Consider the following 23,402-nt stretch of genomic DNA (forward strand, 5'->3'; position numbering starts at 1 on the left):
TGCTTTCTCTACCAACACATCCTTGGTAGCTGGAAAATGGGCTGCATATAGAGGTTTAGGGGCTCATAGTTGCTAGTAATTTCCTTTTTTGCTTCCTTTTCTGTTGGCTGGGATGAACACGCCACCAGCTGAAACCATATGCCACTGCACACAGTGTTCCTGCTTTGGGTTATCTCCCAGCAAGACGGCTAACAAGCAAACAAAACAGGGAACTCCTCATAATCACAGGGCACCTCCTCCCAGGGAGGGAATGGGGCTGAGTGGCCCTGAGGAGTGCTCTATCTTGGTCTAAAGCAGAAAGCACCTCCTGAGCACCTCAGGACTAGGGTGAAAAAGCACTGGGCAAAATGGAGATGGGGTGAATGAGAAAAAGCGGGACCAGCGGGGGGGGAAAGCCATGCAGTGCGTAGGGGGCAGAGCCAACCTATGCCACAGTTCCCCAACCACCAGATAGCTCCCACTAAGAGGAGGGAGATAAAGTTTGCCCAGACTGTGGGGGTCCCCATGTTTGGCCATTCCTGGAAAATTATTTTATGTCAGAGGTTGGCAGCTGTGTTGGGTAATGCTTGACTGGCAGAGGCTAAATATTGCTGGAACCATTGCCTTCCTGAGGTAGCACTCCCAAGTGCTGTATGACAACACACTAAGGCTCACGGAGTCACCAGTACCACTCAACTCACTTGCCTGCTGGCAAATCCCAGCTGGGATACACCTCTTCCTCACCTCTCCTCATGGTTCCTCTGAAGACAGCTGCAGACACTCTTCTAGCTTTTCTACCCCTGCTCACACAACCTGAAAGAGCCAAGTGTGGCACATATGCCCTGACCAACAGCTTCCTGCATCATGGGCTTAAAAAAACCCTCATAAACTGGAAGGCTAGCAGGTGGGAAGGGAACATAATAGGGGGCAACCAACATTTTGAGGAATAAGCAAGCATCATAAAACCCTTCCAGTACTTTCACAGAAAACAAGGAAGGGAGGAGGAAGGTAACCAAGGGTTCTGCTCAGAAAAAACTTGTTATCTTCTTCAAATCTAGGCTGCCCAGAGGCAAAAGGAATCAGTCCCTTTGTGCTGGGCAATGCCCACTTATGTGATCTATCTTGAGAAAAGGACACATGGGCATTCTGGAAAGACAGGAAGGAGACAGGAGACGTTTCCCCATCAGCAATCAATGCAGAAGATAAATCCACATTTACTGTACACAGACTGTGGGGGTTGGCACAAGACATGCACTGCCCACAACCCGCAAACAGGAATGGGTGCTGCAGGCACCCGGGGGTTGGTTCTGGGTGCCACATGCAGCCCATGCCCCAGACCATTTGCATTACATGCAGTGCCAGGTCTAGCCTGTGCACCTATGCAGTGCATGGTGCTGGGGCTGGGGCCAGTGCATGGAGTCAGTTCAGGGACCCCCAAGCCATATAATACAGCTCCACGGGTTGGATCTAGCCCACAGGCCATATGTTTAAACACCCATGGGTTAGATTATTTTATGCCTGTTAAATCTTACTTTTGCCCCAGAACTGCTCAATCTGCATAACTACACCTATAACTGCCACCTGAGACAACACCAGTCTGATGCCCAGCCTGACAAACAGTGTGTGTTACGTTTTGGCTCTGAACTTTGCTTAGGCTGGGGGGAGAGGGAGTGCGGTACTGAGGTTCTAGTACCTAAAAATTAGTCTATAGAAAATCCTGAGGCAAGCAGTCAAAACATACCTACCACAGCGATTATATATCATAGAAACACAGAATCATAGAAAATGAGGGTGACCTCAGGAGGTCATCTAATCCAACCCCCTGCTCAAAGCAGGACCATCCCCAACAAGATCATCCCACCCAAGGCTTTGTCTATCCATGTCTTAAAAACCTCCAAGGATGGAGATTCCACCACCTCTCTGAGTAACCTGTTTCGGTGTTTTACAGCCCTCCTAGTGAGAAAGTTTTACCTAATATCTAACCTAAACTTCCCTTGCTGCAACTTGAGACAATTGCTCCTTGTTCTGTCACCTGCCACCACTGAGAAGAGTCCAGCTCCATCCTCTCTGGAGCCACCCCTTCAGGTAGTTGAAGGCTGCTATTAAATCCCTCCTCAGTCCTCTCTTCTCTGGACTAAATAAGCCCAGTTCCCTCATTGTCTTCTCATAAGTTACATGTCCCAGTCCCCTCACCATTTTCACTGCCCTCTACTGGACTCTCTTGAATATGTCCACATCCCTTCTGTAGTTGGGGCCCCAAAACTGGACACATTACTCCAGATGTGGCCTCACCAGTGCTGAATAGAGGGGAACAATCACTTCCCTCAATCTGCTGGCAACACTCCTACTAATGCAGTCCAGTATGCCATTAGCTTTCTTAGCAACAAGGGCACACTGTTGGCTCTTATTCAGCTGTAATCCCCAGGTCCACTGTAACCTCAGGTTATTTTCTGCAGAGCTGATACTTAACCAATTGATCCCCAGTGCATGGGATTGTTCCATCCTAAGTGCAAGACTTTGTACTTGTCCTTATTGAACCGGATGCAATTGCTTTTGGTCCAATCCTCCAATTTGTCAAGGTCTCTCTGAATCCTAGCCGGAAATTGATGAAGATATTGAACAAAGACAGCTCCACGACCAACCCCTGGGGCACTCCACTTGATACCAGCTGCGACCTAGACATCAACCCATTGACTACTACCCTCTAAGCCCGATGATCCAGCCAGTTTTCTATCCACTTGATAGTCCATTCATCCAACCCATACTTCCTTAGCTTGCTTGCAAAAATGTTTTGGGAGACCATATCAAAAGCCTTGCTAAAGTCAAAGTATATTGCATCCACTGTTCTTCCTGTATCCACAGAGCCAGTCCTCTTGTCATAGAAGGCAATCTGGATGGTCGGGCATGACTTGCCCTTGGTGAATCCATACTCACTGTTCCTAATCACCATCTTCTCCTCCAAGTGCTTAGAAATGGTTTCCTTGAGGACCTGCTCCATGATTTTCTAGGAACTGAAGTGAGGCTGACTGGTCTGTAGTTCCTTGGATCCTCCTCTTCCCCTTCTGAAACATGGGCACTATATTTGCCCTTTTCCAGTCATCCAGGACCTCTCCTGATCACCACCATTTAAAAGATGATAGCTAGAGGTTCTGCAATCACACCAGCCAACTCCCTCAGCACGCTTGGGAGTATCACGTCTGACCCCATGGACTTATACACATCCGGCTTTTCTAAACAGTCCCTAATCTATTCTTTTGCCACTGTTAGCTGCTCGCCTTCTCCCCAAACTGTGCTGCCAGCTGCAGTAGTCTGCAAGCTGACCTTGCCTGTGAAGACTGAGATGAAAAAGGGATTAAGTACTTCTGCCATTTTTGCATCCTCTGTCAGCAGGTTGCCTTCCTAGTAAGTTCAGTAAGGGACCCATGCTTTCTCTTTTCTTCCTTTTGTTGCTAATATACTTGTAGAAACCCTGCTTGTTACCCTTCACATCCCTTCCTAGCTACAACTCCAAATGTGCCTTGGCCTTCCTGATTTCATCTCTGTATGCCCAAGCAATGGTCTTATATTCCTCCCTGGTTGTTTGTCCAAGTTTCCATTTCTGGTAACCTTCCTTTTTGTGTTTTAGCTCACTGAAGAGTTCTCTGCTAAACCAAACTCATCTTCTAGCCATATCTGCTAGTCTTCCTGCATATCAGGATGGTTCACTCCTGTGTCCTCAGTAAGGTTTCTTTAAAATAAAATAAAATAAAATATATGGAGATGGACCTCACTGAGTGGCAATGCCATGAGCAGGAGATCTTTTCAGCCCAAAAGATGCCCCTCACTTTAAAACAAAATGTATGCTCGTTCCACATTCAAATTCAATCACCATGAGTTATTTACCCTGGAAATGCAGACCCCTGACAGGCTGGAGACAAGGCCAACCCTACTGGGAAAAGACAACATTTCCCAGGATAATGCCTAGCAGTAAAACATTAGCCTTTGCCCCATCTTTAGACCTGAATGGATTGAGACTGGAAAGATGCGCCAGACTCTCCTTGCAACATTTTAAATGGGGACTGCCAAAGCATTGCACTTGACTCTGCTGTGGAGTTGTGGTCTATAGACCAACAAGTCCCAGCAGGATATAAGCAAATTCTCCTTGGTATTAGCAGGCCAGAATCCTGGGGATCAAAACAGACCTTTGCATGATGAGACTGGAAGCTGTGACCAGCCATTTCTTAGCTTACAGACAATAGAAAGACCAACTGCCTGAAGAGGCAAGGCCCTCAGCCCCTGATAAATTTTCAGTACAGCCCCCTCCCTGGGCAAAAAACTAGCTGTAATTAGCACTGGTTTAAAAATCAGACTCTAATACACTTGAAACCAGCCCCAGTCTCTGCCTAAATCAAAACCCCTGCAGTATAAAAATGCATGTCCCCCTAGACTCCCAAGTATTTGAAGATAGGGGTTTGACCACATGTATGTAGATACCCGATTCTGCCTTTGAAATAACCCACTTTGCAGAGGGCCCTGACTGCCAACACCCCAGCATATTTGGAGATCTGAAGAAGAAGTCAGGATTCACGTCTAGTTTCAGGCTTAAACCACACAGTGGACCCCCATCTCCCTCACATGGGGAACTCAGATCCCAGATCCTGAACAGCCCCAACCTTGGCAGCATTTGAAATCTCAGGTCTAAATGTGTGTCCAGACCTGGTTACAACAGCAGCGATCTGCTCTTCCCATTAAAATCACTCAGGTTCAGAATCAAATAAGTCACTCAGGCTCAGAGTAGCAGTCCTATTGCTGCAAACAGATTTGATTAATCTGTGATTTGCTAGTTGCAAGATGTGGGGGAGTTTGGTCAGGAAACTAGTTTTGACTGGGGAGGCATGTTCTTGCCCCTGACAATCAAATGGGATTTGCTGTGCATCATGTAATCGTGGCCTGACAGTGACTGTGAGGGGAAGAGAAGCTGATCCTGACAAAAGGACAAATTTAAAGTCATCAAGCTTCCTTGTACTGAGCTCTCACATGCAAAGAGACCAAAAGTGTCCATTTGCTAAGGTAGACAGTACCAGCATGCAGGTCACAGTAAGGGGGAAAGTGTCTCAGAGGGGGAAGAGCATTGCAGTCCTCTGAAGAATAATGTTTCTGTCAGGCCTGTTTACTGCATGGAGTCAGCGAGTCTAGGCTCACCAGGAAATTAGTGGCCTCCCTTAATCAGAGGGAGGCCACTAAGTGTGCAGTAACAGAATCCTTGGGATAAAGATGAGAAAACATGGATGGGAGTGAAGGTCAAAGGCCAATGATGAGGGTTGCTGGGGGAGGGCACTGAGCAGAGAATAAATGTTTCAGTCAGAAGGTCTTGCTCTCCTGCATCTTTCCCTGCTCCTACTGCCAGAATCAGCATAATACTCACGTAGCATCTTATCAGAGGTGCCTGCACAGATTTGTTACTACGTCAGCGTGACTGCAGTGGCTTAAAGAGCACCAAATACGGTAAGTCTAAAGCAGGGAAAGGGAAAAGGAGAATGCTGGTTAATAAGCAAACGGATCACAGCTGATTCTGGGTCTATAGAGCTCTTCAGACAGAGAAAACAGGAAGAAGGATATATTCACTTTTCACCTTAGTCCTTAAGAAAAAAACAAAACCTAACTCCTATGGGACACAGGTGACAAAAATAAAGGAGAGGAGAGACTGGAAAGGAAGATACAGGAGCCCCAGAGACCATGCGCAGATTGATTTATGATGAATTAATTTAAAACACATATTCAATTCAATATGTGAATTCAAACAAATAAACCTGCCCAATCATCCCCTTTAAGAAAAATCTGCCTGAGCAAAATATTTTTGTCTCTGGACAAGTACTGGCATGAGGTCAGCTCAGGACATGAGTTAAGATCATCAGACCTAACCAACGGCCACACAGACAGCCAAAGACTAATATTCAGCAGGTTCAAAATGACTGCTTGGGAGGGGTATGATTGCTATCTGTAATTTAAAATACAGAGTCACAGTATCATAAATGTGACCGGTATCATGTATGACAAGTGTTATGTATTTGGGATACTGAGGGGGGAAATAAACTATTCATCCTCCAGTTAAACTAAAATCAAAGCTCTGGTCACCATTAGTGAGGAATGGAATCAGTGGAGACCCATCAGTCTTTGCCAGTCACTTCTCCCTGCCAAAGCCCCATTCATCTCCACAGACCAGATGATGGCCCAGCATGGCCTGCTGAATCCCTGCACGCAGAATAAAGGCAGAAGCCCCATAATAACATGGATTTCTGTTGCTATGGCGATTGCAGCATGACAACTGCAGAACTAAAAGCCGGGGCGTTCTGCTCTGCTTTCCTGCTACTCCCCCCCACCCTTCAACCACAATTTCTTTCTTCTCACCAATGTGCTGCTGAGGACTATAACACTCAAGTGGAGGAGTGAGGGGAAGCTTCATGATCCAGCCTGCTGCAGGGCAATAGCATCTTATCACAGAGGCTGTCAAGCTAAAAAACCCGTAAGAGGAATGATGCCCTGGGAACAGGGAGGAACGTGCTGGTGTATGAAGCTTAGCCTTCGCAGCAGTTTTGCAATGCAAAACCCTCCAGGGTCTGGAACAACAACCACCTTTGAACCATAGAGATGTGGGTAGGATTTGACTTGTGACACCTACACAGCCCTCTTCCAAACACTTCACAGAAGTAGCCAGCATCATTACCCTCTTTCTAGAAATGGGGAAACCAAGCCACAGTGTGGGAAGGGACAGGGAAACAGACACAGTCAGAGCTAAATTCCACCCTCCTTTGCACCCATGTGAATGCAGAACAGCTCTGTTTACTCTCCTAGGGAGCAATCCCAGAAAAGCAGACCACCTTCTGAGCCCGTATATCAAAGGTACGGCAGCACAGTCCTTTTACACTAGGCCACTGGGGCCAACCTGTTCAGAACAGGGAAACCCTTTAAATCCTGTGGGACTTCTCAAGAGCCCAAGTGCATGCAGCTGTACAGGCTACTCCAAGGAAACAGCAGTGCCTACCTGGAGCGCAGGAAGACGGCTTTGCTGGTTGGGAATGACTTTTATTGACACTGTCCCCTTGGTTTCTTTCTATTGGAAGGTGAAAGAAAAAAAAAAAAAGAGTTGAAGAATGTGGCTTCCCAGACATCAGCCCAAGGACCCCAGGGTGCCAAAAACCTTCAGCTGTATAAGACATTGACTACTTGAAACATCCCAAAGGCTAAGATGTTTCTAGCAGAGAGCACTAAGTCCTGGAGAGAGATGTGCTTCATTTAGGAAGCAAAAAGCTACTGGGGCACAGGGGAGCCAGACACACTGCTGCAGTGGCCAAAGGTATTTGCACTGTTTGAACCCCAGAACCAGCTCCAACAGCGTACACAGAATAGGGCTCCGAGCCAAGAGCAGGTAGAACGGCAACACCAGAATGAACTTGGATTGAGAAGCAAGTCCACCCCCAGCTCATCCTCCCCAGAGGAACTTCAGGGCCAAGGGGCAGCAATACCCCAGACTGAGGAGAAAATGCTGCTTCAAGTTACCAGTTAGTACCAATTCTTCCCCTGCTCCTTGACAGCAGCCTAACCTCTGTGGTATGGGCTAACAAACCACAATGGGAGAGGCTGGGAATGGGGCAATTGTAGTATAACTACCAGAACTCAAATAGAGATAGCTCTTCCCAGCCCCTTCCACAGAGGGATCAGCCCACCATTGACACCTGCATCTTCTCTGCTGGACCCCTTGTCATAGGCTGATTGTGAGCTCTCAGGATAAACACCCTTGGCAGGAAGCAGCAAGCTGACACATAAGTTATGATAGCCTGAGCTGCCCATACGCTGGAGAAAGACTTCTCAGTAGCTGGGCTAGCTGCTGCCTACTGAAGGTTGCAAGAGGCTCGACATGACCAGCAGCTGGAGACCAGCACCTGGGTGGTCATTACTAGCTTTACTCCCATGGGAGATCGGGGCTTTGTTCTATGGGCTTGTACAACAACAAATTAAAACCTCAGGAAAAGAACTGGAGCCCTCAGTCTGGACTGTGCATGCAGAAACCTTTCTGGGGTTTCCACACAGCAATGGCCTATACTGATACATGATGCATCCTTTCATGACACTAATACCAACCACAGTAAAAGAACAATCATAGCTTCTCCTGCAGCAGGAGGTGTAGTGACAACTGCCATCATTCACAGAGGATGTTGCTACAGAATCCAATGAAAGAGCAACCCAAACTTATTACTCAGGTGAATGAGGCTGACCCCACAAGCTGTTTAAAAAGAACGTGCAAAGTAACAGTTTGGAGGTAACTGAACTGAATAGCAATTGAAGAAATTTAAAATGAGTCCCGAGACTTCTCTCTTTGCCTCTCACGAAATTTATTAAAGAAAGGCAGCTCAGCTTTGCTGGCTCCAGCGAAATCCTATTTATAGATGTGGGTCAAATTTATTTCTCTTTAAATTTACATGGTAGGCTCAAGAATGAAAATAAATTAAATAAATACATCAAGCATGCGTGGCAAGGGCCCTTCCTCAAGAGCAGTACCCTGCAATACCTACCAGCATCTTCTGCAGCTGGTCAACCGAGTGGTTGTTCACACTCTGCCCATTGATTTCTAGGATCTCATCACCCACATGAAGGGAGCCTGCCAGTGACAGGAAAAATGGACCCATGAAATGCAAGAACAGGTAAGATGCGTCACTACTATCCCAGATGTCATGGAGCACACAAGTTCCCAACCTGCTAGTGAAGCTCAAGAATACTGACTGAAACCCCATGGGCATTGTCTTACAAGGAAGCCAAGAGACCCAACATCTCATACCAAGCTGAATATGGATTGGTTTGTTCAGCATGTTTCTACCAAAAAGCCCTCCATGCATAAGCAAGGATTTGGTAGCAATGAATATGGAGAACGTTGCTCTCCCCATTCCATATATATATATATTTTTTTTTCCCATCTATTTTTCTTAAATTTACCAAGCACCAAGGCTAGTCATCCTGGATTCTGATTTTACTTGTGGGCAAACATTTAATTTTGGAGATAGGCAAAATTACAATAAATACATAAATTAAAATTAAAATAAATAAATCTCAAGCTACATTTTAGCAGAGCCCTTTTCTGCAAACAGTAGTTTTGGGTTCTAATTCAAGATGTCTGTATGAGGGTCAGCTTCTGATCTCAAATATGCTGCTGTACAGCAGGAGGAAAATAACATCATTAGAGTTGTATTGGCCTTACATGAGTGGTGTATAGGACATCAGACTAAGATCCTTGTTTTCTACATGGGCCAATAAAACAAAAGAAAAGCCACCCTGTTGCAGACACAGAACACCCTACCGTGCACACAGGTGCCAAGAAGTGATTGGCTGTGTTAATCTGAAGTCAGGCAGAAGGCAAGCCAAGATGACACCTTAGAGAATAACTGGTTCAGAGAGGCATGTGGTTTCAAAGGCAACAACCTACTTCATCAGATGCTATGAATGGACAGGCTGTCCATTTCCCTTCAACTTAAAATTCTTTCTGCCTGTCCATTCAGAGGCTGATGAAGTAAGTTGTTGCCTGCAAAAGCTCATATCCCTCTCAACCAGTTATGCATAAGTGCACCAATAGAAAAAGAAATAATGGGCGTTTTTTATTCAATTTCTACTCGCAGGACCTCAGCACAGAACTTCTGCCTTGTTTGTGCAATTTATGAACAGGGATAAAGCCTTCCTTCACAGTCTCCAGATATGATTGATATCTAGGGACAAGGAATCCATCAGCAAAATGCACCCACAGGGTCCTAGGACATTTGCCAATGCAAGCCTGCCAACTGCTCCTGCTTCTTTCCCAACCCCCATTAATACCTTGAAGCCTCCACTGTGTTAATACACCTAACATGTAAAGGGAAGGTGACATGAGCCTCCTCGGTTTCAGACACACTTTGGGCAGGGAAGGGCACTGAAAATACATTTCAGAGCCAAGGACTGTTTAATCCCTTTGCTCTGAAATAATCCAGCTCCAAAGATGAATCTGACAAGCCATCCTGGGCAAGTGGGTGGTGAGTGAGGGGTTCAAGTCTCTGACTTCAGCAGGAGCCTTTGGTGCCTGCATCTCTCATCTTGGTCAGATACAACTTCAGATTCCAGCCACCTGCTGTTACCTTGTCTGTGAATCATGCCTCCGTGAAGAATCCTGGCCACCGTGCAGCTCTGCTTCTCATTCAACTTCAGCGTGATTCCCTAGAAGATAGGAAAATCCATGAAAGCCCCAGTTGTAGTGGGAAAGTCCTGTCCTGGCCAGTATCCAAGATGGTATGCCTGGTTTTTCAAGGACAGTCATCCCCAGGGCCCAATCCAGTCTGGACAAACTCTTCTTGCCAGAACAGGTATCTGTCAAAGCGTTCTCCTCCAGGCTCCTGGCAGAATAGACATTGGTCTGGCTGAGGCCTCCCAAGCTTGATATCACTGTGCACTGGCTGTCCCCCGCCCCCAGCCCTAGGACCTGGACTGGTCATTTTCTCCTACTGTTGGTGCCAGTGCAATGGCCTCCCCAATTCCTGCAGTCACAAGGGTGAATGCACTCTTGCCAGCTCACCATGGGCTCCTCCGTGACCTTCTCAAACTGGACGAGCCGTACTTTCCTCACCTCTCGGCCGTTCATGTGGGCTGGGCTGCCTGGGGCAGCAGAGCCGTTGGTGTAAATGTCTTCAGTCATGGTGTTTGGCAAGGGAGTGACAGCCTGTCAAGGCAAAACAAAGACGGGGATTTAGGGACAGCCTGAGAGCCCCTGCAACATGCTCTTGTGACTGGGAGTGGAACCAGTCTGGAAATCCCCAGCAGATCCAGGACACGTCCTAAGAGAAAGACTGAACAGGGACCCCCCTGCACCATGATCCAAACTTGTCGCCTCTAAGGTGCATAATCTGCTCAGAAAACTGAAGCCTCTCTCACAACCAGGGCCAAGTGTGGAGCTGTTACCCAATCAGAGAGGCTAGTAGTACAGGCACATCCCTCCATTTGAATGGGCAAGCGCTGGGCATGCAGCAAAGATGGCTCTCCCTGCTCAAGTGGGATACTGAACCCAGAGTCACTCCTGCTGGCCAGATGAGGCACGACACTAGCAGAGCTCACTGCAGGGAACAGATAGCAGGAGGGGCCTGTCCACAAGACAGAAGGAAAAGCAAGCAAAAAGGACAGTAGCAGGCAGGACGTCACCATGAGACACAGACAGGCTTGATTAGCTTTGTTTCCAGGCTGGAGGTTTGAGAGGTGGTAGCACTTGAGAAAAGAAGGCATCAGCCCAAAGGTTCCTGGGTACGTGTCCTGCGGCAGAGATCTCCGTGGCTTTGTTACATGTCACAGTAGAAGCCTTGAACAGAAGCACGGTACAGCCAAACTTTACTCCTCGCTACACGAGTAGTGGATCCAGAGTAACTCCACCACAGTGGATGAAGTCACTCTGGATTCACACTCAGGTAAGTACGAGCACAAGCTACTTCTCTCCTGTCCAAGCAGCATAGTCATTCACAGTTTAATGCTTCAGCATGTTTCTTCTCCACAGCAAGCCACCAGGTACCACACACTAAACTTGGTGGGTAACTGACACAGGATTTAAGTGCATTTCCACTCATAGGTGCAGCAATATGCCAACAATTAACTCTGCTGAAGGATCTCCAAGGGAGCATTAACCAGCATCCCCAGAATTTCTCTCACACCGCCCAAATCCCAGAGCCAGCTGCACTTCCAACAGAGATATTGGCAGAGCCTTCTCCACCTCTGACATAATGTCACAAACTAACAGGACCACATAGTGATGATGCATCACAAGGTGGCACCTAAATGATAAAACAGCTGCTCCATGGGTCAATAACAAACCAAGACGCAGCCTGGAACAGATTCCTCAGAACCATGTTAATGGCACAGCACAGGACAGAGGCAGGACAGGGAGATGGCAGCAAAAAGCAGCAGGCTTGAGGCCAAGTTCTAGCAAGAAATGCTTGATTCCCCTCATTTAAAATGGCTTAAGAATGTATTTGATGCCAGAAAGCAGAGTGTGGGGGGAGGAAGGGAAATTCAGGTGATGAGAAACTGTCTTTCCAATGTCCTGTTCCAGGCTAGCCCTGTGAAGGGAAGGGAAGGGAAGTGGTGGGAGGGGATATGCCCCTCCCCCTCTGCAGTCAGAGCGCCCAGCCTGCCAGCAGGCATCCTCCAAATCTCCAGCCTGCCCACACACCCTGCCAAGCAGCAGGGCAGGCTGCAAAGTGAGCAGTCATCTGTTACCTGCTTCCGATTCATCACAGAAGCTATCTGACCCCCGTGCTGCTTGAATCCTGACAATCTGGCCATTACTTAAATCCCAGCATATGCCTCAACTCTCTCCCCACACCCCATTCCAGTCCCACAACTCCCTGGACCACCAGCATGATACTCTCACTGCCCCAAATGGGCATGGTCCCAGCCTAATGATGCTTTCCAGATGAGGAATGGAAGTCAGGTTCCAGTCACCAAGTCAGGTTACAGTCTCCTGTGCAAAGCTCTGGGGTCACTGGTCACAACTGGATCTCAAGGATATTGCACAAAGCACCAGCCTGAATCTGTGAACAGGACACATAGGGCTAAAATCATCCCGGGGGGGAATGGGGATGCTGCTGTGGTGCAGTCAATGCAACTGTAACACCACAGGGGCTCTGGGAGGTTGCAGCATGGGTGCAGAGATGTGAACTCGATACACAGAATTTAGACCACAGCATCTGCAGCACTGCCAGTGGCTTCCTGCTAGGTAATGACCTACAGCCACTCCTGTTAGTCCCATCCTAGGCTTCTCCAAGCTCTAATGTTCAGCCTTTACTGTAGTTCCTGACCAGCTCCCTCACACAGCCCTCTGCCAATGCACCTCAGCCCTGATCAACAGCCAACCAGCCCTGGGCACAGTGCTGGTAAGCCTCTCATACACCTCTCCCCTATACCCAGGACTATACAGTGTTGCCTCACATAAAGCAAACACTCCCAGATGTCCCGACTAGATATTCCTCCACTGGCTTTACTGCTGCATTAACATTTTACCAGCTGCACAGAGCAACCTTTCCAGGCCAAGCCCATTAACCTCTTCTGGTGTTGAGGTGGCAAAATGCATTTGTGCTAATGTTAAGGAAAGTAGAACACCTTCCAGCTAAGACCTGGGGGCTGGCAGGTGAGGGTAGTGAAGATCTGCAGCTAAATCAGAGATGTATAGCAGTGCTTTCATGAGCTTGTGCTCATTTCATCTGATGCAGCTAAGAAACTTCAGAGGACCAGTTGCATTCTGCATGCTAGTGCCAGCACCACCCCAATCACAATCCCCTTGCTCCAAGGTGCTGATCACTGCCCTTGTCAGCTTTACTCCTGCATGAGTGACTCTGTACACTGTGTCCTAGCAAGCAGAATGAATTGCTCCTTTCCCTGTGGTGCAATCAGCTACTGCATCCTCCCCTTAGGCCCTGTGGACCCATATTAGACAAACAGCCCACACCAGACACCTTGGCTGGTTCCTACCTGCCATCTCAATCAGCACTACAGCCATTCATCACCCCTAGTGGAATTCTCTCCACAGAAGCAGCTGAGATACAGGGACTCTCTCCTTGCTGGAGGGATGCCCAGCTGCAAGCACCAGGCACAGCACTTTTTGCATGCATCCTTTGCCGGAAAATCTCTCAGGACCACCACAAATTACGCAGGCTTTCTAAAACAGCACAAGGCAACTTCAAGAAGCTGGCAGGCATTTCAGAATGAGCAAACAACAGACCCCAGTTGGGTCAGAGAGATCTGAACCTTCGACCTTCAGGTCCAAAGACACAAGTCTACCGCTCCTACTACAGGAAGAGTTCCCCTGATAACTGCAGTAATAAGATATTCACATGGGCCAGCCACTAGAGGGAGACAGAGACCTGCACTGTGCCCGAGTAGGTTACCTAAGCCTCATCTCCCCCTAGACACCTGCATGGCACCGGGAGGTAGGGAGCACAGAAAAACAGGGCAAACTCCAAACCTAAAGTGCAGGACAGGCCGTTGAGGAGTGAGCCCTGTAGGAGCCCCAGAATGGGTATGCAAAGGCAGGCAGGCCAGCTTGGGGATGGAGTCCAGCACTGAGATAACAAGGGAGCTACAAACCAGGGCCAAAGTGCGATGCCCAAGCTGAGCACGTACCAGGACCAGAATCCAAAAGGGAGCTGCTGGCCAGGGTTGAGAGGCCCTAACGAATCTAATTTATTTTTAAATAAACTCTTTTTGAAAGAGCCAAAAAACCCTTCCCCTGGAAAATAAAAATAGCCAAATGGCTTACTGCTGCCAAACGTGTTATATATACAACAAAAAGCTGTGTTAACTGGCACCTTACAAGCCAACATGCTCTGTTAACCAGCATGCCAACTTGTAAGGAAAAAGTGAAACCAGAAGTGCCCACCATGGCACTTCTGGTTTTGTGAAGCCCCCACGGCCTGGGGGAAAGCAGCCTGCACTGCCAACCCCCACAGTCCCCCCGCAGGCTGCGCAGGTCCCCCCTCCCTGTCCTTCGGGGCCCACAGGAGGGGCGGCAACACCCCAGATGCGGTGGCCCAAACAGGCAAAGACGCCTGTTCAGGCCACTCAGTTATTTGGCATATTTTGTTATCCGGCACCCTCCATTCCCTATGGATGCTGGAAAACAAAGCTTTTACTGTATATATGTATGTGTGTAGCCAAGTTACAGGGTCTGTAAACTTGGCCACACGTGACTATGCTGCACTGAGTCTTCACTGCTGCATCTGGGTCCTAATACATCTGGCCTTACAATCTATGAATATATATTCATAGATTGTAAGGCCAGAAGGGACCTTGGAAGATCATCAGGTCCAGCCCCCTGCACCAAGCAGGAAAGATAACTGGAGGACCCCAGTAAGGTGACTGTCCAGTCTCCTCTTGAAGATTTCCAGGGTAGATGATTGCACAACCTCTGAAGGGAGCTTATTCCACAGGTTGGATACCCTGACTGTGAAGAAGTTTTTCCTATATAAGTTGGCCATTCATGATTGTGCTCCACTGCATCTGGGTGACACACACACACACACACACCAGTGAAGACTCAGTGCAGCACAATCATGAATGGCCAACTTGCAGATCCCTGGAAAGCATGCCTTACACTAGAAGGGATAGCACTAAATTATCAGATGGTGGAGCTGGGTCTGCCCCCCAAAGGAGGCCTTGCCAGTTGGAGAGGCACAGATGGAGACCACCAATTGGACCCGGGCTCAGAGGGAAGACATGTGATGGAAGAAGAGGCAAGATACCCAGTGAGATCCCCTTTGATCCACTACATCCATGATTCTCAACCAGAGTGCCCCAAGATCCTTTCAAGGGTGCTGCAGGGTGCCACCCAACAGTAGCATTGTTAGGCATGCAAACTTGACTGACAGTATAAACCCAGAGGTTTCCAGTAAGAATCCAGAGTATCACAAACATTCTGATCAGTTGTAGGCTCTGAGGTCTTTGCAACAAAAGAATTGCTCTATTATTTTTCTGTAGTCAAAAAATGAGTGAAAACAAAAAGCCTGAATTTTCTAAGGGGGGCCTAAAGTCTATTGAGGAATGCCTTAAGTCTAAGAAGGTTGAGAACCACTGCACTAGGTACAGAACAGGGGAAGGAAACAGAATCCCTTGCAGAATACACTGCTGACTGCTCCCCTCTCCCCAGCTTTGCCCTCCTCAGCACAGCCAGTGGCAAGAAGTGGCAGGTGACCCTGTCCTGAGTTCAATGTGCCTGCTAGAGGAGCAGAGTCAGCACAGCCTCCCTCTTATCTCTCCTAGTTTTCTTCCAAGCATGTTACGCAGCACAGTCCCAGCACATCAGCAACCTTCAAAGAACAGGCTTAGCACAGACCAATTCCCCAAGACGCAGCACATTCCAGGCAAGATTGTTCAGGTGCTGTCACAAAGGTTGGGCCACTCAAGGAACCGCCAATCTCAGTCTCTCCCAACCACCTGGCTCCCACCTTTGCTTTTAGCTGAGGGAAGGGGAAAACACTCTCTCCTGGAGCACATAATGATGCTGATTCATCTAAGCTTTCACCCTGCTCACTCAAGACACCCTCATGTCAGGATGTGTGCTGGCTAGGAACAAAGGTCATTTCTACAGAGCCCTTTACCCAGAGTCCAACAAACTCCAGAGGATAACTTCACCTACCTCTGAAATGCACCTGCCTCAGGGGTGGAGCACAGTAGCTATTAACAGAGCATAGCAGCACAGAACAATGGTACAGTGAAGTGAAGAATCTGTTCACTTTATATGGCTAGAAGAAATTAATATCCAGCTGATTCATGGTCAAGATAAAGGCCATCTGACTTCACAGAAGTCGTATGCCCCATGCCTGTCTAGTCCTGACACCAAGAATGCAGAGGCAACCACCAGCTTTGTGCACTTGGGGCACAGGTCTATTGTGAGAGGGCAGAGTCTTATATAAGAGGGATTAAGCTGGTAAATACCCATCTCCTTTAATCCCTACCCAGTTCATGACAGATCCAAGCAGCATTAGCAGAGAGAAGGAAATGAGATGCATGGGCAAGGGTGGAAGTGACAATTCCAAAAGAAATCAACAAGATGATAGAGGGGCAAAGGGATACAGGAAAACTGTGCTGAACCAAGGGGGCCACAAGGGATAGGAACCCCTCAGAAGTGGGATCACAGTGGAGGCTGGTGTTGAGTGATCATGAAGGGGAAAGCAGTGAAGTGCAGGGGGGAACTGAGAACACACTGGTTGCAGGATCCCATGAAGCTGGCACATCTGTTCCAAACCTCCCATCCCCTTCCCAAGGCCTCGCTGCTGCCTTTTGAAGTCAAACAACAAAAAACCCCAAAAAACCTACAAGAGAGACAGAGTCACTGCGAGAAGACAGGCAAAGAGGAGGAGAGCCAGATGCTAGGGTGCTGGCACATTTCCACAATACCTCTGCTCAGAAGCACCACCCCAAATACCTCCTTTCTGAAGGACCCACATTTGCATCAGTGCCCCAAAGAGATGCCACCACCCAGACCAGCCACAAAGGGGTAGCAAAGGACTCTCCTGCCTCATGAGGCAAGCTCATTATGCACAGTCATAAAATTAACCTGGTTCCCCAGACCTGATTTCAGGTGAGGAGAAAGCAATGAGATCTGGGCTAACAAATATCTGTAACATGAGGGAAGCCACTGTCACCAGCTTTTATAACTTGTTCACATATCCTGCACTATTAGGTGTCTTTCATAAAACCCCAACTTCTGGAGTCTGGGGATTAAATGACAATCTTTTATCACTTGTGGTTGCTGAGAGAGATTCAAAAGTGTGACCCCTTTGAAGTCTTTAAAAAAAACAGAAGGCAAGTAAAAAGCCCTCCAATTATGTTGTTTTGTTACATTTCATTACTTTAAAGCTGCTCTCTTGATCTGGGAGCTTGACTCATATTTTGGATGCCCAGGCTTGATAGTAATAACCCTGTAACACAAGCACCATAGGGTCATATCCAAGGCTATACCACAGCTCACGAGGTCAGGATTATATGGGCAGTGCCACAGCCTGCTTAGTGTGTTCTGGGTGTCTGAGTAAAGTGCATACCCCTGGGACTGGAAAAAGGCAAAGTGGTTACCTGGAGCATGCACCAATGTTAACAATGGAGCATAGCTCTGCCCATGGTGTGGTATTAGTCACTCCAGAACTAACTCACCTGCCCTCATTTTCAAGACTTCTAATTGACAAAGGACCTGGTAGCAGCAGCACTGAAAAGGAGAGGATATAGCAGCCCTGAAAGCAACTAGATTCCCTCCTTTTAAGGCTTCTGATAGCTGCCCTTTGACAGCGGCTTCCCTGCACTGGTTCTGGTGCAGTTAACAGGAGTACAGTTAAGCAGTCAGCAGGGCTGAAAGATGCTGCACATTTAAACAGTTTGTGCAATTGTTATACAGATAATGGATGCAGAGAAAGCATGGGTAACCCACTGGGTCTGACATGGTGAAATGCAGCTGCGTGAGTTATGTGCTTACCTGGTGTGCCTATAAGTGGGCATCCTGGAAACATCCTGTCTAGCAGACACCCAGCAGCTGCCTTGTTGTTTTTAAGCGCTGGCCTCGTTTGCCCTGTGACCTGTCAGTTCTTTGAGTCATGATGACGGTTTGGCAGAGCATGCTGATGACACACTGCTCTGCAATCCTTCTGAGGGGCAGGAAACATCTGCAGGAGGGTTCAAAGAGTGCTGCTAGGAACCAGCCCAAGTGCAGACACATCTGAGAGCCAGCTCAGCAGAATTCAGGCAGAGATAACAAGAGTTATTGCAGTCTGAGAAGGAGTGCAGGGCCCAAGCAAGGTCAGAGCTTAGGGTTACATCCTGCCAAGTGCAGGGCTCAGGCTAGGACTCACCATTCCTTCCTCCAGGCCAGGGGAGCTCCTGAGGTTAAAAGGAATAGCCACAGAATGGGTAGCTGAGGCAGTCTTTAATGGAGCTCTGCAGACAAACCATGCTGCGCTCTGCCTGTCAGTGGTAGGACTGTATGTGGAAGGGAATGGGGGGGTGGGGAGGAGGCAAGGGAAGGGACCTTGACCTGATTTTGTGGGGCAGCAAAGCAAGGGAGAAGCTCTGTGTTCAGATGCCTTTGAACAAGAATAATTCTGTTCTCACCTCAGGTTCAACATCTCCAGGGAAAAAGGAAGGGTGGGTTTGCTAAGCCACTGAGCAAAACAAATACCCTCAGGAGCCCCAGTGACTTCAAAATACAGATCAGCCACCAGATACTATTGCCACAGCTGGAAGGATTTGAACTCCTAACCTGAATTTTGCCAGTGGCTCTTATTTCTAAAATGGGCTGAGCCCAGATCAGAGGAAAGAAGTTGGGGGGGACTCATTGGAAATTTCAGAATAACCTAAAATGTACGTAAAAACCTCTTCGAGCAGCTCCAAGCTAAGGCAGGCAAGGCCTTGACTCTAGCCAAGCCTCTGCACAGCTCCTGCAGAGTGCTGATACACATAAAGATATCAAACATTAACAGGACAGCTCATTTAACAGCAATTAGATCTTTTTAAAAGTCTTTATCCTGGTCCAAAAGTCAAATGAAAACTCTAATGTCCCTGCCATGAAACACGAAGGGGATGATGTGCTCCAGTGCCTGCTTTACTCAGGGTCACTTTTTCCAAGTCAGCCTGTGCCCTTGAAACCCCAACTCCTATGTTCAGGGGTAAAGGCACCCTGGGGACTGCTGATTCTGTGCTGCCCATACGGCTGGGACAGACATCCAAGAACAGCTGTGCCAAGATATGTATCAGGTCAAAGAAACACAGAGGCCAAGACCAGGCCCCTCAGAGGCTTGGAGCATTGCAGCATAGGAGGGCAGGATCTGTTGCTCAGGGCAAGAGGAAAAATGGCTGCTTTGCTCACAGCAAGACAAGAGCTGATATTGCCGTCAGGGAACTAGTGACTTGGAGCCTCTGTCCTGCTGGTTTTCAATGGGACCTAGGCTCCCAAAACACCTAAGCCTTTCTGCAGCATCAGCCAGAGGGAGCCAACAATGTTGGCTACCAGCAGGTGAAGGGGCTGGTGTACATTCATAACTCACCCAGCTCTGCCAATGCTCCACGATCCAGAGCTGAAACATCCACCACTCACTGTATCAATGCCAGACCTCCCCCAAGGTTCTGATAATGCAAGGGCAAGGCTGAACTTCTGAAGCCCTATTTATTCCTCCTGTGTCTCCAGTCAGAACTGGAACCCACATGAGCAAACGTTAACAGCTCATGCACTAACGCACTGAACTGCAGGCAGGCCTCCCTAATAGCAAAAGAAGCACTGTTGTAAAGAGGAAGAAACTGAGGTACAGGGAGACAACTGATCCGAAGTCACTCAGTATAGACCAGTGTCAGAGGTGGGAATAGACACCAGGCCTTCATTAAAAGACCATGACTGTGGGCAGATTCACAGAAATGCATGCATCTCAAAGCAAGAGAGAAGGGAGAAATGAGGAAGAAGATTCTGGGTTATTTTTTAGAGCAATAGCCCTGTCCCTTCTCAGAGGGTTGGGAGTCCAGGCAAAATAAAAGGTGAGTAGGAAGAATACCACTCACTCCATTTGACCCAGGGGTAGAACAGGGATAGATACACATCCCTCCATAAATGGAGAAGCATGTCAGGTGTTACTGTCAGACCTAGATTCATCTAATGAACGAGGAACTTTCCATCACCTGGAGTCTGCAGGACCTGACAAGGGAATGCTGTACCAAGCCATTCACACTCAGCCTTCTCTAGGTTTCTTTAAACCTACAAAAACAATGCAGCCCTGTGCCATCCCTGCCCACTGGGAGCCCAGCTGCTTATGTGTTTTACCGTCCCACTACACATGGCTGTTTCTGATTTCACCAGACCAAGTGCATCACCCGTGTCACTCTCAGCCCATGGCTGCTGTAATGATATCCTGATACTGAGCAGGAGAGACTAGGGGCAGATCCTCAGCAGATGTTCATCATTCCACTGAAATCAGTCAAACAACAACAATCAGTACCCACTCTGGGCAGCTAGAGGGATTTACTTTGATTTGTCTTAGATGTACAAATGCCACCTTCCATGCACATTTCAGACATTTTTTAAAGAGTTTTCATCATGGTGCCAGATATAAACCACAAAAATAAGCGACTCCAGAGTACTGGCTAAAAGGTTGCTGCATCAGCACATGTGGTGTGGGGCAGTGCTTCTTGCTGGTTTCTACTGCACAACAGGGTGGGTTAAGAACAAAAGTTTCAATCTTGACTCCTGCTTTCCTCCCTGTGCTTGTGAGTTTTTTAAAAAAAGCAGCATATCTATGTAATAGCCCAACCCTGGGTGTGTGTAGCCTGAATGCTAAATGCTTTCATCACCTCCTGGACACTGCTGGAACAAGGGCTGGATTTCCAGGTGCTGTAAATTGCTGCCCACTGCATTAGAGAGCCCCAAGTTGCACCAGCTGGTGACATGGTCCCTTTAAGCAGTGGGACACAATATAGATAGATACTTTCCTGAATGACTACCCTGCCCCTTGCTGCTGGATATGAAGCCTGCCACACAATAACAACTCACTGAGGAAGGCAACAGCAATGCCCCATTTTCCTAAGGCTGAAAATCTGTTGTCACATCTCTGCTGGGCTGATCTGTGGACCTGCTTCCTGAGGTTGCTCAGTCGCTGAATCAGCTCATGTGACAGGCAGTTCCAGCTCAGACCAGCTACAACTTTCCAGCAAAACCAAAAAAGAGCTTCTCTTTAATTTGATTCTGAAACTCCCAGATTGCTATCCCCTCCCTACCCAGACTGAGTCAGATAGCAAATCTTTTTTCCTTCCTAGTAGCTTCAAATTCCCCTCCACCTAGTGTGGACACTCATTTATGCATGGTACAGGGATGGTAATAGGTAAACAGAATAGGGACCATTTTAAAGGTGGTTACCAGGCCTCTACCAACCCAGCTGGAAATGTACCCTCACCCCAAAATGGTCATTCTGGCAGGAGCTGAATTCAGCCCCCTCTATGCCTAGTCAGCACTGCTCCCCCAACAGCCAGGGAGCAGTTCAGAGTAATTGAAAGGGACTTTGTGGGGAGTGGATCTAATCCAATCTCTTGATGTTGCAGGCAACCATGCCATAGTCTTGTAAACTATCAAGAGTCACTCCAGATGTATACCAGCATGAAAAGTAGCATTGCCATCCCTGCCAGCTCAGGAGATGGGGCAGAGGAGGGCAAGGCAGGAGAATGAACAGGTGTCTCATGCACCAGTCCCCTGGGTGTTACCAAGAGTAGCCATAACCCTGTCCCGTCAGCAAAGGCAGCTGTAGCCATCTGGTGACCTTATGGAAAACTTCAATATACTGAGGAAGCTGTCTGAGAAGGGAAGGATGGGGCAAATCAGAATCATGACTGGCAGGGGAAACACCATGTATCTGGGTCCATGAAGGCAGTTTTTCTTAAGCACCTGGGGGATAACTGTTCTTCTGGCATGGTTCAGTACCCGCTGAGGTGTTGCGGCTTTAAGCCCGCTTTATGGAAATGGGAAGCTCCTCTCTAGCTTGCCCCTGCAGCCATATGGCTGAGGGCAAGTGAAACACGAGGGCATCCAAACCCCAAGCCTCCAGACTTGGGCCTGTACGTAGGATGCCCACCAAAAGATGTTGGAAACATCTGAAGCCCCTGGTAGGGGTGGAGGATGTTTGCCGGTAGTAGGGCCACTTATGGTTCTGGACTGACTCACGGATTTGTACTTGATTTGGCTTGGAACATGAAAAATTTAAAAAAAAAAAAGAAAGAAAGAGAGAGAGCAGCAGCAGCAACATGACACTTTGCAATAACAATATAGTGCCTTCCAGCTAAGGATCTCAAAGTGGAGAGGGGGCAATGTTTACTCTTTTGTCATACAGATGGAGAAACTGAGGCACAGACAGGTACAAAAATTTGTTCAAAAGCTTACAAAGAAACTAAGAAAAGACCGGGCTGTCCTAGCTCCGAGCCCTGTGCCTTTCCAAGCCAGCTTTGCCAGTGGCACGGAAGAACAAAGATGGTAAGCCAGGACTGACTACAACTGAACATTAAACTTCTTAGTGTCTTTGACTCTGTCCCAGTGAAGTTAGCAGCTGAGGCACTAGCCCAACACACACACCAGGATGCTGCAGCTGAGGACCTACGATAATGTCCCTTCTACTGCGGGGCTTTTCTAGGCTGCCTGGTATGAAACCCAAATGCACTCATCCCAACAGCGAAGCAAGCCTGTCATCAGTGCCCCAAGGGTCTGTGAAAACCTGCCAGCCTAAGTGCCACAGCAGCATCCCAGCCAAAGCAAAAGGAATGGAAGCCCTTTCTCCCCACAGGGCTAGCAAGCGCCCAGCCTGCACCACGGGGGAGCTGTTGGCTTCCTCACCGAAGGAGGGGCTGGCTGGCTGCTGGGGGTACCCTCGCCTGTCTGCACACCCGGCCCTCTGCCTGCGGAGACCTGTGAGGAGGCCCCCCGCAAAAGACCCCCCTTTCTCCGCTTTGGCAGCCGCCGCTCTGCTCTGGGGCTCTCGCTCGCTCTCCCTGACTCGGGCCGGGCTGGACCTGCCCAGGGTTGATGCTCTGGAGCGTCACCAACCAGGCTGGGGCGCCGGAATCTCTGGGGTCCCCCCTTGGCCTGTCCCTGCCACATGGGATGCCAGGGGCCTGGCTCCCTCCCAGCTCGGGGAGGTGCCTGGAGGAGCTGGGAACCGCGGGCTGGCAGCACCGAGCACCGACCCCGCGCGGGTCCTGCACGGCAGGGAGGGGGCGGCCTGGCGCCCCCGCGCCGCCTACCTCAGGCTTGGGCCGGTGCTGCAGCAGGTGCTCCAAGTAGAGGTCGGACAGCGCCGTGCGCATGCTGCTCACGCTGTCACTGCGGCTCCACTTCAGGGTCATGCTGAGCTCCGGCCGCCGCCGCCGCCGCCGCCTCAGGCCGG

The 23,402-nt window shown here is 48.6% G+C and overlaps 1 protein-coding gene across 1 annotated transcript in view; it reads right to left on the reverse strand.

Annotated features, from left to right (window-relative positions):
• Positions 1-23,396, reverse strand: part of MPP1 (membrane palmitoylated protein 1) — a 62,127-nt gene extending 38,731 nt beyond the window's left edge. The window contains exons 1-5 of the mRNA XM_019521222.1: positions 23,260-23,396; positions 10,547-10,690; positions 10,113-10,191; positions 8,529-8,614; positions 7,001-7,069 (exon numbers count right to left, since the gene is read on the reverse strand). Coding sequence (XP_019376767.1) covers positions 7,001-7,069; positions 8,529-8,614; positions 10,113-10,191; positions 10,547-10,690; positions 23,260-23,361 — 480 coding nt within the window. The 5' untranslated portion in view covers positions 23,362-23,396. The remainder of the gene's footprint in view (positions 1-7,000; positions 7,070-8,528; positions 8,615-10,112; positions 10,192-10,546; positions 10,691-23,259) is intronic.
• Between the last annotated feature and the right edge of the window lie 6 nt (positions 23,397-23,402).

This window comes from Gavialis gangeticus, unplaced genomic scaffold (genome assembly GCF_001723915.1).
Source record: "Gavialis gangeticus isolate Ggan-Ray unplaced genomic scaffold, GavGan_comp1, whole genome shotgun sequence".
Classification (NCBI taxonomy): Eukaryota; Metazoa; Chordata; order Crocodylia; family Gavialidae; genus Gavialis; species Gavialis gangeticus.